Raw genomic sequence first — 17664 nt, 5'->3', positions numbered from 1 at the left:
AAAGTACACATTGACTGTTATTACAGCTATTTATTTTTCAGTCGTGACAATTTGCCATATGCTATGAAAAAAGAGGTTAATGGAGTATCTACAAAACGTTCTGTAGAAAAAAACAAATAACATGTTTTTCTTTACAATTTAACCACAAGGGGTCAACGACTCCTTGCTCCTGTCCTCAACCCCTTCAGATAGGTCAGGTTTTCTGTATATATATTCGTGACTGATCCAGCTGTAATAATGAAGGAATGTTCGGACTTTGTGAGGTTATCCTGAAAACATGAAATGTTTAGGGAACATTAAAGATTATAGTTGGGGTCCGCTCATTGTGTATAGGCATGTTTGAGAATACCTACCACTAAGCCCCAAGACAGAAACAGATCACTGTTGAGTCCATATTTGGTGGAGTAAAAATCAGATCAACATGATATTTGTTATAAGGAACTCTCCTTGAATCACAGTTTTAATTTATGAGGGTCTTTTGGCAAACTGCTGTAGTCGATAATGAAACTGTGGAAAGCTTTCCGGCTCAAAATTAATTGAGTAGCAATATGTTTCTTCCCACGGGCGTAGGAACCGGGGGGGACGGGGGGATGGATCCCCTCCAGGAAATCATGTGGGGGGGACCGATAATAGAGAAATCCCCCCCAGGGCTGTAAGTGGTGCACAGCTGCCCGATCAGCAGCTGCAGCGTGCAGGACTGGTTGGGGAGATCAGTGTGCTCTCTGTCACTGAGCGCCGGGCGATGGGATATGACGTTTATATCCCAGCCCCGGCGCTCAGCATGAACAGCTGTGCGCAGCCGCAGTGCACTGAGAGTGAGCGGCAAACCAGAAGGAGAGGATGAAGAGAAAGCAGAAAGGAAGAAGAGAAAGGTAAGAGATGTGAAGAATGAGGGGGGGGGGTTGAAGTGGAAAACGAGGGGGGGTCTGATGTGCAAAACGAGGGGGGGTCTGATGTGCAAAACGAGGGGGGTCTGATGTGCAAAACGAGGGGGGGTCTGATGTGCAAAACGAGGGGGGGTCTGATGTGCAAAACGAGTGGGGGGTCTGATGTGCAAAACGAGGGGGGTCTGATGTGCAAAACGAGGGGGGGTCTGATGTGCAAAACGAGGGGGGGGTCTGATGTGCAAAACGAGGGGGATCTGATGTGCAAAACAAAGGGGGGTTTTATGTGCAAAACGAGGGGGGGTCTGATGTGCAAAACGAAGGGGGGGGTCTGATGTGCAAAACGAGGGGGGGGCTGATGTGCTAAACGAGGGGGGGTCTGATGTGCAAAACGAAGGGGGGGGTCTGATGGTAGATATGTGTGTGTGCATACACAAATGGTGAGGCATGTATATGGGCAATGTTTATGAATGTGTATGGGCACTTGGGCAGACATATGTGTGTGTATAGGGCAGGTGTGTATATGTGCATGTATGGGCACGCGCATATAAGGGCAGTGTATGTGCGTACGTGTGTATGGGCAGTGTATATGTGTATGTCTGTATGGGCAGTGTATATGTGTGTATATAAGGAGTGTATTTGTCTTATAGTGTATACGTCTGTGTAAGTATGTGCAAGGGCAGTGTATATTTATGGGGAGGCGTGTGTGTGAGCAGTTTATGTATCTTTGGGCAGGCGTGTATAAGGATAGTGCATATGTGTGAGTACTGGCAAGTGTGTATGTGCAGGCAATTGCAGCGTATATATGTGTTTTTGTGGGCAGGCATGCATAAGAGCAGTGCATATGTGTGTGTATGAGCAGGCATGCCGTACTTAATGGGAAGAGAATGATTCCCTGTAATACATGTTTAACTCAGGGGCACCTAGGGTTAAATCTAGGCCTATTTCTGGTTAAAATGAGTGTGTGTCACTGTATGTAGCATTTGGACACGAGAATATTGCGGGGTGCTACTTGGTCTAGGGCATCACTAATACAAAGCGCCACGTGTTAAATCTAGGGGTAGGCAGAGTAAGTGAATGATGTGTTTGAATGCGTGTCTGGGTGTGATAGCGTATGTTTGTGGGTATGTTATTGTGCACATCTGTTTTTATGGGTATGTTCGTATGTTTCCAGGCGTGTTATAGTGGGCATGTGTCTAGGTATATTAGGGTGGGATTGTTTTGGGTTGTATTATTGTGTGTGTGTGTGTATGTTAGTATGTGCATGTGTATGTATGTTATTCAAGTGTCTAAGTGTGTGGATATGTTCCAGAAACCCTGGAGTCATAGGCGTAAGGGGAACATGACCCTGCCAGCACTACAGGACGGTGCACATGGTATTAGGGCAGGAAAGGGTTAACTCAGCAAGGGTTAGCACGAGGTGAGAATGCACAGGGAACGAGGGGGAAGTCACAAGGAACGTGACTGTAGGGGGAAGGGGACAGGGCTATAAAGCCCCTCTAAGCACACGTGCAAGGGGCAATTACTGAACACCACAGGAGCAGTTTCCCGCCCGCCCTCCCTCTTTTTGTCTTTTGCTTTGTGTTTTTGTTTTGGCTTTGTGTGTTTTTTCTTTCCCCCTTTCCCTCTTTCTTTTTGCAGGATCCGTTTTCTTTGCTGTGGCGGAGGAGTTCCCTGGAGAAGTTTGAATGATAATGGGAGTGGCAAGTTGATGGTTTTGGTTAGAGGTTAGAGTTAATGCCCTCCCTGTACAGGATTAACCAAAGCGTTAAGGTGGAGCTCCCCTATCCGACCCGCGGTCGCTTGGGCGATTGTGGTATCCGGCGGAAGGGGTAGTGTGAAGCCATTGTTTTGTGTTTAGGTTGGGAACCCTCAGCTGTTTGTACACAGGTGTACAGAAGACTGTATAGTATTTATACAGAAGTTATTATTAAAGTGTTTTTACAATAATTTATAAGATGTTAAATAAAGTTATGTCGAGACATTTGTTAAATAAATGTCTCGGCCTTTTCTAAATCCAATCCTGCTGGTGTCTGTCTCTTATTTCGGGTTTGAGAAATGGGGAACCGCCTGGGTATGGGCAGTGCAAGGGTCATGTGTGCATGACGTGTTAGGAGTCTTAGATGGTTCCTTCAATACATCATAGTAGTCTCTGTGGCCGTGTCCAGCGGGGTCCATCTGTGGTTGTAAGATTTTTCTGTTTCTGTGGGAATTTTCTTCCCATTTTATGAAATGAAGGTGATATACCAAAACATTTTGGACAACACTATGCTTCTAACTTTGTGGGAACAGTTTTGGGGACGGTCCTTTTCTATTCCATCATGACTGTGCCCCAGTGTACAAAACAAGGTCCATAAAGGCATGGTTGCAAAAATTCCCCACAGAAACTCTCCAAAATCTTGTGGACATCGTTCCCAGAAGAGCGGAAGCCGTTATAGCTGCAAAGGGGGACCAACTACATATTAATGTCTATGTATTTATAATGCAATGTCATAAAAGTCCCTGTTGGTGAAATGGTCAGGTATACCCTACCAGTAAAAATGCTATCCCCCCCAGATTTTTAGGGGTTCCTACGCCCATGCTTCTTCCAAGTTGTATTCCAGTCTGTCTCCAATTATTGCCTCTAATCTATATCTCCTCTCCCAACCTCACTGACTGAATCATGGATGGCGTCGCATTACCTGAAGCTTAACACCTCAAAGTCTGAGTTTAGTTTTTTCCTGCCATTTCTCCCTCGTATGCGACTTTCAAAAGCTCCCTGAAAACCCACTTTTTTTCTCAGCCAACATCCCAATCAAGCCATCTGAATGACCAATAACCTCTACAGATCATCCTGACTTGACTCATTCATCCCCATCCAAGCAGTCCTTTCCTACTGTTTAACCTCCCCTTAACCCCCAACTAGATTATAGGCTTCCAAGAACAGGGCCCTATTCTCCTGTTGCACCAGTTAGTTATTGTCTGATTTTAATCTAGTTTACTGACTGTTACTGTTTTTAGGAAAAAATGCCAATGTATGGTAACCCTGTCTTTACTGAGGGTGTTTTGTGCTCAAAAATCTGAGCCTTTTTCAGAATTTTACACAATTCTTTCTAACCATGATTCTTGTTTTTAATTTTTTTTGTGCACCCACACAAATTAAATATTGTTTTTCCAAGGACAGATAGAGCTTTTGTTTGATACAATTTGTAGATGTATTGTCCAACATTTAGTGTGAATAATACATTAAAATAATGAAGTATATTCAGCTGCATCTCCAGATTACAGAAATACCCTATACCCTATATTTTTGTAGATATATTTTTATAAATCTAAACAGTGCGCCACATCAAAAAGATACATGACGGCAGGGATCAGACAGTATTTTCAACGTGCCAGCCAGATGAAAATATAACTGGCAACTTGTTGGCACACTTTTTTACCTTTTGATTTTTTTTTTTCATTTTTCTGATGCTCCTGATTGGTCTCACTCTATATTGAACATGATGCATCTATTCATAAATGGATACATAAATGGTTTTAAGTGATTAGTGGGTTATTTGGTTGATTAAAGACCGTTCCATTCCATTTAGGGTTATCCAGCCAATTACTAAATAACATTTATTAGCTTTTTGACATTTTTAATTACTTTTTTTGTAACTACTTTTTTTTCTTCATTTTACATGAGTTCATTCAGAACGTGATGCATCCATTCATAATGGAAGTCTCATGTGGGGGTCTCCTCATGTGGGGACCACTTTGGGTGCAAGGCAGTCCCCTGCACCGGGTATTATGCTCTCATGATTTTTGGGCCACTTTTTTTCATGACCGCATAGAACGTCATGAAGGTTTTTAAGTGGTGGAGGTTTAATTCTGCTGAAGTAACCCCTTGTGTTGGCTGACCAGTTACATACATAAGTGTGAATCTGTGTTTATAAACGCATACACTTACAACTTTACCAACATTTCAATCCATCCTGAGTACTTTCCATCTTGAATTATATTCATTTTAATGTAAACAATTTATCCAATATGTTTATCATTGAAGTAGCCAACATGATTAGGACAATTAGGAGTCAACTTAGAACAGTGTGATTGGTAGAATTCCACCACTATAGCCCAACTTGTATATTTATACCACAAAGTGAAAATTTGCTCGAAGCTCTTAAATGTGTGATGTTGTAATCACTGGTATCTAGAAATAAATACAACTGATGGTATTTACATTACACTTATTAGCACATCCAGTTACCATTGGCTTTATTCATTTCCCTGTAATAGTGTGGAAACTTCCTTGCTCACTCACAGTACAGTATGCCGTATCAAATACAAGACAAGAAATAATAACACGATAACATCCTTATTCAACTCTTGATTTTACTTAAAATACAATAAACTGTGAAAATACTGTGTGCAAAACATTTTTCATCCTCAAATAAATAAAAGTTGAACTACTACACATATTGCACTAATATTCTTAGCACTATTTAGGAACGTTCGCATTTTGCTTGTGCTTCAATACAGAATAATTAACACTGTTGATAATAGATATACAATTGCAAAATGAAGTAGTGATCCTGTTTCTGCTGTTGAAATAGGCGGGTGTTTGATTATTCTTGCTCTCAACTCATACTTGTTAAGTATGTATTTTAGAGTTATACGTTAGTCTTTGATCTCCATGCTCTCCTTTCATCAACAAGGCCCCTGGGAATTAGCGTAGCTGAATGTACAGGGAGCATGTATGAGTGTGTGTGAGTGCTATGTGATTGGTGTATGTAAATTTGGGGGGGGCCCTGAGGAGATAAAAGGTAACCCTTCTGTGACCCTGGTCATTGCCACTTTGGGACGGCCAGCAATCACATACTGCCGCCCGCCCTCCCCTTTTTTATTTGTTGTTTGTTTTTCGGTCTTTAACGTTTAGTTTTTTCTTTCCTTTTCACAGCAGGCGGTTGGTGTATCCTTGGTGTGTCCTTGTCGATACGGTTATTGTGCTGGTGAAGGAAGAGAAGTAGGGCTCAATCCTCCCCTGACCTCTGGTATGGTGTGGTCAATGACCTTGGACGTGCCCACCGAAGGTCGGCTGGTGGTTAGCATGATTGTGGGCAGAGGAGGGAGCTGTCAGTATTGTTGGACGAGGGGAGGCGAGTTCCATCTTATTGTGTGGTTGTAACCGATGTTAGAGGGAGCCGGCAAGGACGATGCTAATTTTGCACTGTGTTAGGAGTTTTGTATTATTTGGGATGTGATTTGTTTATATTGGATGTATATTTGTTTATATGTGTTATTTATTGTTTCTGTAATGTATGGTTGTTTATAAAGGTTGTAAATAAAGGTTATGCTAGCACAGTGCATATTTATGTTATGTTAATAAACGCTGTGGCATTTAATCCATAATGTTGTGGTGTGTCCTTTTATTTAGTGGGTTTCGGGTTTTAGGGAAAAAGGGTTAATGGTTTGTTTCTGGGGTTAGCACGGTCCCCACTACCTTCATACATGTAGAATTGACTGTCAAAATGTACAATAAAATTAGTACTAAACTTCACAATAATACCTTCCTAAATGTTATTAATTAAACAAAACTGTGCTTGTTTTCTTTTACTAACATGAATTAGAAATACACCTTCCCTGTAAGACAGTTGGAGTCACTAATATTATGTCAAGGGTTTGCATATCATTCCTTTTGGTGTATTCCATCAATCGCAGTGTAGGAACTACATGTGTATTAATGCAACATTACAATGCCTAAGGTAGTCACTAATGTATAATTTGATCATTTTAATACTGTGTAATAATATTACTGTTTACCTGCTTCATAACACAAAAAGCACAGGTAAAGAAAAAAATTACATATTTTAGAAAAAATCATAATTAAAAAAAAAAGTAGCCAAAATATTATTTTAGTTCTCGATTTACTGTTCCATGTACCAGGGAACACTGGTGTATTGGTAGAATGTCAACCTGTTTCTGTTTCTACAAGTGCATTAAGGGAGCAGTAGAGCCTAGGTTTGGTGGTAGAATGCAGTGTAACAAGGAGACTTGTGAGTTCATTTTTGTATTGATTTACTTTTATTGTTAAGTTATTACACTAAAATAAAATTATTAAATTATACATATATCACATTTCACATTTCATGTACTACTGCAAAACACAAATATATATTTAAAGGTTGTATTTGTCCTGTGTCAGGTTGTATGAAGAGAATCTGGACACATGTTCTATTGGCAAGTTTAGCTTACTTCAGGCTAACTGTTCAACTAATTTGATCTTTATTGTCTGCCCAGAGGTTTGCTTTGATCTGCTGAAACTGGCAGTAATTAGAAATTGAACATAGGATTTCCTATGAGAAAATTCAGAATTTACATCACTACACTTGTGTGTAAATTTGAGCAATTAGGGCATGTTACTTGTCTGTGTCCTGGGAACCGAATCTCTCATAAGTGAATATGTGCTTTTTTGCAATAGTATTTTAGTTCATTCCATTGAGTCCAATATATTAATTGAGCCCAAGACATATTGGGCTAGAGAGAAAAATGACAATGAAAGGAGGCGATGAAAGAATAGGTTATCTAATGCATATAGATAGTCTCTAGGATTCAATCCAGACTACTATACTGTTTAAAATCCATGTAATTATGCTCTTGATCTATTGAGTCACTCTATTCTGTTCTTTTGCGCTTTCACAATAACACTTTGCAAGATCAATGATTACTGTATTACCTTGGTACTTTATATCTTCCAATACTCTTATTTCTTGAGAGGATAAAAAAAAAAACTTGAGTATATGATTATATCTGTTCAATGAAGCTGCATTAAGCTCAGATCTCTTGAAATACATTATTTAAACAATGACTGTACTGTATTCATCAAACAGGCATAACTCCAGGAACACCTGCCTCAGAACACGATTGTGTGGTTGTTGTCTGTGACGGGGGAGCCACTACAGTATTTTTTTGTTCATTGTTTGGATTTGTATAATTTTTTTCTTCTGGTTTTTTAGCAGTGTGCGGGCAATTCTGGACAAAGATTACCCGATTGTAAGCCTTCAACCGTCTCCATAACTGTATATAAACTTTGCATTGAACGTACATAAAGACCAAGCCTCCTGTAAATCCAATGGCCACCACCACCAATTTGGTCCAAAATGGCCATTCAAGTATACCTGTGAGAGAAAGGGAAAATAAAACATAAATTAGAGTGGCCCACAATGTACCAATAGTACAATTATACAGAAAATAACAAAGACACTAAAGTTCTTTTTGCAGAGAGAACTAAGCTTTGGATTGCTACATACAGACACAATGACCTGTACTTTAACTATATTGCCAAAGACTTCTGCAGCTATATGTTTAAAGTTATTTTCTGTATACCAAGAATAAAATGACAAATGTCTTTGTGCTTAGCACATGTCCATTATTTTTCATATTTGATGGATTGTTTTGGTAGGATGTGCATTTATATTGCATTTGTAAAGCTAAAGTATGTAACTAGAAAAATTCTGCTTTTAAAATAAAAATGTTATTGAGATACCATGGCAGAACTCAATCATTTTGAGTAATAATCCATAAAATCATTTCAAGGCTAGTGTTTTACCTTTTCTCAAGAGGTATAATGCAATTTTACCCTTATGGATGTGAAAAATTTACTTTATTTGAAGCTCTTTAATCTAAATTAAAACTCTACAGCTCTAATTACTAATTTCAAAAATTCATCAATTTAATTAATCCCATAAAAATGATGAGATTTATTCACTAATGTGGGAGCAAGAGTAAAACATACACTATATGACCGAAAGTATTTGGACACCTGACCATCACACCTGTATGAGCTTGTTCGACATCTTATTCCAGAACCACAGGCATTAATATGAAGTTGGGACATTTTGCCACTGTAACAGCCAAAACTCTTTCAGGAAGGCTTTCCACAAGACACAAGATTTTGGAGTGTGTCTGGGGGGATTTGTGTCCATTCAGTCAAACAAGCATTTGAGAAGTCAGGCACTGATGTTGGGTGAAAAGGCCTGGCTTGCAATCGGCATTCCAATTCATTCTGCTCAATTGAGTTAATGTCAGGGCTCTGTGCAGGCCGCTCAGCTACTCAAGCCAAATCTTTATGGACCTTGCTTTGTGGACAAGGGCACAGTCATCCTGAAACAGGAAAGAGCCTTCCCCAAAGTTATAAGCATAGCCTTATCTAAGATTCCTTTGTATGCTGTAGAATTAACAATACACTTTACTTGAACTAATGGGCCTAGCCCAAACCCTTAAAAACAGCCACAGACCATTATCCCTCTCCGCCAAACTTCACAGTAGGTACTGTGCATTCCAGTAGGTTTACACCATTCCAGCTGACACTTCACATTGCACATGGTGATCTTTCGGTTTTGTGCAGCTATTTGGCCATGGAAACCCACATTATGAAACTACCAATGCACAGGGCTTGTGCTGATGTTGCTTCCAGAGCCAGTTTGCTACAGAAGACTGGCAATTTTTACGCTTTATGAGCCTCAGCACTTGACAGTCCGCTTTATGAGAGTGCACTGTTTTCCTTCTATCACTTCATGGCTAACCTGTTGTTACTAGACTTAGGGGGCCAACTCTTCGTGTTCGTGGGGAAAAAAATCTTCATATTCTTACATTCTTCGTGTTTGTTTTTTTTCTTCGTTTTCTTGCTGTTTTTTGTAGAAGGGGGTTAATACCGCCGTCAGATGTTAAAGGTCCTTAACTCCTGACAGATAACCTACAGCTCTCGTTATATACGCAGCATCGCAGGGGTTAACGGGAGCGGAAATCCATAGGTTCGCCATCAGAAGTTAAAGGGCCGTGAAAACAACTCTATTGGTCACCGGCAGGGGCCTCCTCTAGCATCAACCGATGTTCGTTTTCATGTTCACCCAAATACGAATGCATAATTCTAGTTGACCAGGGCAGATCTAGCAAGGCAGAAATTTCACATACTTGAAATCACTGGTTTCTTCAGTATGACCTGTTCTTTTTTTTTTTGTATCATCTTATATGGCTTCTAAGATGATGTTCTGCCTGGTTCCTACCCAGGTCTGTCCAGTATTTTAAAGGTTATGTGAGGATTGTAAGACTGGATCAAAAGCAAATATCATAAAAATATCTGTTGTATGCCATTTTCAATATCATGTACAGTCCTCTCTAATAATAAACCAAAAGTAAAAAAAAAGGAAATAACAAACACCCCATGTAACTTCGTTTAATAAGCTTCATAGCGGTAAGGCACGCCAGTTTATTGACCTGTTACTGCAAAATATAAATCTTTATGTAATCTAGACTGCAGCATACAAATAATGATTTAAAAGGAGACTTCATACATGGAGGAAAAAAATCTACTCTGGCATTGCTATTGCATATTATTTGACTCAAAAACAGTGTTGTTACAATAGGATAGATGCTTTTCATTCAGTGCAAATTTTCTGTGATCCAGGTTCTACAAAAACTAGATTAAAGGGTTACTCTATTTCATTATAAGTGGATGATCTGAAGTCCATTTTCACAGCCAACTGCAAAACAAATTGGATGAGAGTAAGGCAGCTAAAAAGGAGAGCAATTTATTGGTCCCTAAAAGTGTAATTTCGACATACAAGAGGGGAAAACCAAATGATCTCTGAAATGAACAAATACGCTGTAACAGTATAGATGAACATCAGAACTATTTCTTTATTGTTCAACCCTCCATGTGCCAAATTGGTAGTTCCAAAGTGGGAACTAAAGTGGGTCCCAAAGTACTAACAGGGATAAAAAGCTGCAACTATCATAACTCTTTGTGTGCGTGAATAAAGAGCAAGTGGGCCGTTTGTAGCTTTGGTTCCTATGTAAAAATGGGATTTAGCAAAGATGCCATAGATCTTACAGAGAAAAGGAAAAGAAATTTATTTTCATCTTCCTCTTCTTGGTGCACAGTATATGATGCCAATTAAAAATGTTCTAAAGTTTTATCAGAGGTTATACTGAGGATATCAGAGCCGAGTCTGTATTTTCAGAGCATCATTTTCTTCTTGGAGTCAAGGGTCTTTTCTCCTGTTAGTTTATAAATGTCACTAGTATATTTGATTTAATATTATATTTCCTTCTTAACACTGACATATATAAGTAACACCGAAATATAAAACTTTTAGAAGATAAAAGAATACATATTTCATAGTTACAATTGTGTCCAAAAAATCTCAGATCTTAAGTCTAGACCTAAATAAAAAATCTAAAGATTTCATACCCGCAGTAATGTGGAGCAAACTGCAAAGAAATAGTTCTACTGATTGCTCTGGAGTTAATCCCTTCAGCTTTTTTTGCATTGCTGATGCCCTGAAAGTTATGCTGTAAATGTAAAAAGGTGTTTTAATTACAAAATAATTTTTCTTTTTACATTCTAATACTTTGCATGTTGTCTACTCCTCGTATAGCATGATAATGGTGGAGCCACACACTTCTCTTTGTTTCTCCTCTCTTGACTTGCAATTTATATATTTATTGTGATTGTAAACCGAGCAGAGGCACACTCCAAGCATCAATCTTTAGGCAGCTTGTGTTTGAGATGCCAATGCCTTTTAAAAGATAGGCCCACAACACGATCATTCAACAATAGGCTCTATAGTCCCATCACTGAGTCACTACAAGCCCATGAGTAATTTGTAAAAAGGAAGTCAGTCCCTTTCTTTATTCCTGACAAGATTATAAGCTTGCAAAAGCAGTGCCTTCTCTTCTTTTCATACCAGTTAGGCCATTTTAAATTGTCATTTAATTTCACTACCTTTTATAACTTGTAACTGAATCTGTTGACGCTATATAAATAAATGTAATGTCTCCTATACTTTGCCATGGTGGCCAATTGGTTGATGCCAGAGGAGGCCCCTGCAGGCGACCAATAGAGTTGCTCGCACGGCCCTTTAACTCCCGACAGCGAACCTACGGATTTCCGCTCCCGTTAACTTCTGCGATGCTGTGTAGATAAGGTAGGCTAGATGGGGAAGGGACCATGGAGATTAATAAACGAAGATGAACACGAAGATTCTTTATGTTGTGTGTCTTCGTCTTGGTATAAGTTTTGCCGCCGCCATGTTCGTTTGTTCGGTATTCGGGCTGAACAACAAAAACGCACCCTTCATGTTCGTTTTCATGTTTGCCCAAATACGAATGCACAAGTCTAATTAAAAGCACAGTTTACAGTTTATACACAATCTTTTAAAAGTCACTGAAAAATGTCCTTGTTTTTTAAAGAAAAGCAAATTTTGTCCATTAAAATAACATGAAAAGGATCATACAGTGTAGACATTGTTAGTGTTGTTATTACAAATGGACATCATATGTACAAATATGTATGTAGATACATATAATATTGAAATTCCCTCTAAATGGGCTTCCCCCTCTTCCGCCTTTCACTTTTTAATCCATTCTGAACACTCCTGCTACACAAACTTTAATTTCCATTACTCCTAATCTGCTGCCAAATTGTGCCACTATGCCAATTGGCTCCTCATACCCACCTGGGCCTCATTTAAATCACCCTTGCCCAAGCAGATCCTTCAACCTCTTAATAGTTTTCTATGTGTATGTTATTGTCAGTTTTAATGTTACTGATAGTTTTTGCTTATTGTAGTATTGCTATGGAATCTGGTGATGTGATTATATATCAATTTATTTGAATTTATATACCATACATACATATCTATTATACATATGGTGTGTATATATATATATATATATATATATATATATATATATATATATATATATATATATATACACACACACAATGTATATATTTTTTTAGTATGGATGGACATGTCTTCAACTTAATACAGAAGAATGAGCATCTATTTCAAAAGCTTAAGATCACTACTTTGAATTATTCCCAAGCGTGACATTTAAAAATAGATATTTCTTCAGACTTGCAAGCTGCAGAAGAGACTCTGGAAGTTACAAAATCAATTTTCTCAGCAGTTAAATTATTATAAAATTTCATAATTTAACCTTAACCTGCAAGAGTTCCAGTGGTATCTGGAAGATTGCATGTCCAAAGATATATGAATTCTTAATATTAGATTTTTTTCTGATCAATTTGAGTCTCAGATGAAACTGTGCCACTGTTCATTTAATGTTTATAGATTAAAGCTATTACAATTTTGTAGGTGCAATGAAGGTATTTTGATGATTTGGGACCAGGTTTATGGGTAGCAGGGCCAGACTGGGAATGAAAAGCAGCCCTGGAAACATTTGGACAACAGCCCATTATATTTTATCTTCTCTTGTACCCACACGCAGCCCTCACACTATGTCACACTATTTGCCATCCAAATAACTATAAATCATTCATTTTTAACACATTATTTGTATTAAAATCCCAGAAACCAAAAATGTTAAAAGGCCAAAATAAGTTGCTACTGCAAAAACTTTTCGATGAAAAAGTTCCAGTTCTGCCAGTGTGTATGTAAAAGGTTCTTCCTTAAGGTACAGGACCGGGAATTGTCCCCTGTAGAGCAGAATGAAATCACGGCTTACAATTAAATTGGGTTTCACAGACTCTGAAGATCTCAACCACTATCCAAGTTTTTGCGACTATACCTTTATGATAAGATCTGCATATTGAAATAGAGGAAATTACACTTTAAAATACCTTTATTTTTCCTCTCATTGATTTCTGGGCCTAGAAAGTTTTGTCCTCTGAAGTGACTACAAATTCAGGAGGGCGTTTTCTCTGGATAAGTAAAAATTAAATAGTTACATTTTATTCCTACAGAAAGGTAAGTGCCAGGAAATAGATGACCAAACACACACCAGGTCTTGGTGTTGCCCCCAGCCAGCCTCCCCTTTTGTATTCATATAGTGATGCCCAACCACCCTCTTGTCTATTGATGCCACCAACCCACCTGTTTCTGTTTATAGTGATTTTGTAATCCCAAAGCCCAGCCACGCCCTTTTTATTATTAAATTTTGTCCCAACGCAATTTACCCCCCTCCCTTTAATATGGGTCCCCTTTCCTCTAACCCCTATTTGTGGGGGAAATACTTTTTGCTTTTCTTTTTTCCCGCTCTCTTCCGACGTGATGATCCTTTCCCCGTCACGAGGAACTCTTCTGTGAGCCCGCCCCCTTAAGTGTCATGTCTTGAAAGGGCCGGAACGAAGGGCCTCACTCAGGCACTGCCACTGGGCGGCACGGTGCGTATGCATGCGGCTGGGGGAGGCAGACGCGGTGCGGCAGCTCCAAACCTCACGAATATAGGTCTGCCAGCCCACAGACCTGCCGGTCCACTGGGAAATTTGTTAATGCACATGATGATGGATGGAAGAGTTCGCTTTGTGCTCTGTGTGTGTGGCGCATATGCTTTAACCCCTTCGCGACAAAGGCTGATTTTATTTTTTGTACCATGGCTGTTTTATCGTTTCTGCGGTGTTCGTGTTTAGCTGTAATTTTCTCTTAACCCATTTACTGAACCCACACAAGTTATATATTGTTTTTTCAGGAGAAGAAGGGTTTTCTTCAGACACCATTATTTTTTTCATATCATGTAATTTCCTATAATAAAATGACGAAAAATTTAAGAAAAAAAAAAATTCTCACTTTTATTTGAAAAATCTTTTACTCATCCTAAAAACTAATGAAAAAAACTGCTAAATAGATTCTACTATTTGTCCTGAGTTTAGAAATACACAATGTTTTTATGTTTTTTTGCTTTCTTCTGCACGCTTTGGGGCAATAAGTACAAGTAGCGTTTTGCTATTTCAAAACCATTTTTCTCTGAATCTGGTAATTCTGCCTCCATGTGGTATTTGGGCCATCTTTGAAGCCAGCAAATTAAATTTACCCCATCAAACCATATATTTTTGAAAACTAGACACCCCAGGGTATTTCAGATGCTGCTAGTTTAACCCTTTCCATGCACTAATCCTACCACCAGCCCTTTTTTCCCCCACACACTTTGAACTTCAGGTGTGAATTTACAGCTCCTGGTATGTGTCACAGGCACACAACACCCCAATATATGTTCAGCAACATCTCCTGAGTGCAGTGATACCCCACATGGATGGGGTTGTCAGATTGTTTGAGGGCAAAAGGTCCACATTTGTAACATGAGCAATTCAGTTTTACAACTTGGAATTTTTACATCTGGGTAAAAAAATTTTTGTACCCAACTATCAGCAGGGGCCGGTTACAAGAAAGCCTGGCCTTTCTCCAAGAACGGATTTGATCTAGCACCGTTAAGCGAACCCTTAACCACGGAATAGAAACAGGGGATACTTGTCAGAGCAAATAAAAACTCATCAAAAAGGTGGAGCAAAAATCAGTAAATGTAAAAAAAATTTAAATAAATAAATATAAAAGTGGAGCAGGAACAAAAAAATAAATAAAAAATGGGCAACTGTGTGATAAAACTTCAAGCAGTTACCGACACAAAGTACAGGTTTTCCAGGGCAATCTGGACAGCAAACTGTGGTGTCCTTTCTTTGCCCCCTACTGTAGCACACTCTGCATCTCTTTTGGGGATTCTGCTTCATTTTTGTAAGGGGATTTTAAAAATAAAATGGGTAGCCCCAGTTCTGCTTGCTCCCATCACCACTTGGGGACCAGGTGCATCCCGGTACAAGATACCCGAAATGACTTGGAGCTGAAACTGCAAAAAAGACAGTTTTATCCCAGTGTCGGCTTTTTTGTGCATTGTAGGTTGCAATTTGCATGAGATAAATTGCAACCCTCTTGTACAAGGCCTTTGTCTTCCTCATAATGAGGTAGGCCTGTAGGAGCTGATCTGACAGATCAACTCCACCCATGTTCTTGTTATAGGCCCTGATGCACACTGGCTTTTTAGTGACCCCAGCTCTGCCATGGACAGAAACCTCCACAGTCCTCTCATCGTGGATGGTGCTCAGCATGCACATTTCTTTTCTGTCCCTGAACTTCAATGCCAAGATCTCCTCTTGATGAAGAGCTGAGGTCTCCCCCTTTTATAGCCTTGTTCGTGCCAGATCTTGTGGGAAATCCAAACCCACAGAGTGAAGCGTGATTCATCACTCCAAAGACGATGTTTCCACTGCTCCAGAGTGCAATAGCAATATGCTTATACCACTCCTGCTGACACTTGGCATTGTGATCTTTGGCTTGTGTGCAGCTGCTTTGTCATGTAAACCCACTTCATAAAGCTCCTGATAGACAGTGCTTGTGAACTTCCAGACGAAGCTTGGAAATCTGAAGTGAGTGATGATACAGAGGACAGGTGCTACGCTCTTCAATTTCCCAATAATAGCAGGCACAGTGGACCAGAGAAGATCAAGCAGGGGAGAAATTTCACAAACTGACATGTGACAAAGGTGATATACCATGACAGCACCACGCTTAAAGTCAATGACCTCTTCAGTACAACCCATTCTACTGCAAATGTTTGTGTATGGAGATGGCTGCCTAAGTGATTAAAACCCCTGTTAATGGGTTGATGGGTGTGGCTGAAACACCTAAACTCAATAATTAGGATGGGATGCCCATCTACTTTTGGTCACATAGTGTATATAGATCTGGTATTTAATTATTTATTGGGGATGTTGTTATTACCAGTTCAAGCCTTGGAAGCCCACATCTTAAATCTGCAGATGATTGAACTATACCTCACTGCTTCCAAGCCAGCAGGGGGATTGGAATAGCTCCCATAGCAACCAAAACTCATATTATATGATACTATAACTAAACCACTATATTCTGAAACAAGCCAAGCAGACATCGATATCATATTTGAATCATAAAAAGTCCTCAGCATGAAAATATTTTTACATCTGTCTTTTAAAAGCAGCTGCTGTCACATAAAATAGTGTGCTTAAAATATAAATCCACTAACAAGGAGCGCTGATCCAGGGTTTTTTTTCAACATTTAAGGTGAATGATGAAAAATCATTTTATGATATTTGCTTTTTTTGTTATAAATTTGTATAGTGACTAAAAAAAGAAGAGATACTTTTGAGTTTGTTTTTTCTGCAGGAAAGTAACATCTCCTGAAGTTCAAGTTAAGGTAAAATGACAGCACCTTTGGTGAAGTCCTCTCTGCCAACTGGAGGATTGGGGAGAGGACATCACCAGACTTACCGCCATAATAACCCTAGTTCAAGTTAGGCAAAATGAGGGCACTTTCTGTGACATCCTCTCCCTAATTAGGGGATCGAGTAGAGGATTCAACTACAAGCGCCACCATTTCAGCAGAAGTTTCCGCCAGGTTATGTCCGTGGAGATGCAGATGAAGATAGAAGATTGAAGAGAGAAGGGAGAAAATAAAAGATGAAGGTGAGGAAGCAGAAGTGGTTGGCAATGAGTGTGAGTGAATGTGGGCCCATGAATTTTGGATGAAGATTCAGAGCTTTTTGCTTTGTGTGATTCACCAAATTAACCAAAATTCGGTAAATTTACAATTTGTACAAATCCAAATGCACAAGTCTAGTGGAGAGAGTGTATGTATACATAAGTATATAATATTAGAGTAAGTGTGTAGGGTTACGCAATAAGTTAGAGTTAGTCTGTAGTGGGAAGACATTTCACTACCCTTTTTCCAACTGCACCCGGTACTGCAGTGACAGGGACACCTTGTTACTCCTGCTATGCTGCCCATGCTATGAGTGGCAATGCTTTGATATGAGGATTGAAACCATAGGCATGCCAGCAAGTTGAAAAGCAGCTAAGGTATATGGGGCTTATTAGGAATATTTCTTGTGCTTTTTTGTATAGCATCATCTTTACATGCAAAATCACAACAAAATTATTATTAACTACTGTTACATGTTATATACAAAAAGGAATTGCAAAACAGC

At 39.2% G+C, this 17664-nt stretch overlaps 1 protein-coding gene and 1 non-coding gene across 2 annotated transcripts in view; both read right to left on the bottom strand.

The window, feature by feature from the left end:
• Positions 1-7231: 7231 nt before the first annotated feature.
• Positions 7232-17664, bottom strand: part of MARCHF1 (membrane associated ring-CH-type finger 1) — a 73367-nt gene continuing 62934 nt past the window's right edge. The window contains exon 7 of the mRNA XM_053460029.1: positions 7232-8023. Within this exon, the coding sequence (XP_053316004.1) occupies positions 7728-8023 (296 nt within the window). The 3' untranslated portion in view covers positions 7232-7727. The remainder of the gene's footprint in view (positions 8024-17664) is intronic.
• On the bottom strand, positions 15001-15130 carry LOC128468539 (small nucleolar RNA SNORA35). Its single transcript, XR_008345860.1, has one exon. It is a non-coding gene; the product is annotated as a small nucleolar RNA SNORA35 (small nucleolar RNA).

Source organism: Spea bombifrons, chromosome 1 (genome assembly GCF_027358695.1).
Source record: "Spea bombifrons isolate aSpeBom1 chromosome 1, aSpeBom1.2.pri, whole genome shotgun sequence".
Taxonomy (NCBI): domain Eukaryota; kingdom Metazoa; phylum Chordata; class Amphibia; order Anura; family Pelobatidae; genus Spea; species Spea bombifrons.
This window is presented reverse-complemented; position numbering and strand designations above follow the sequence as displayed.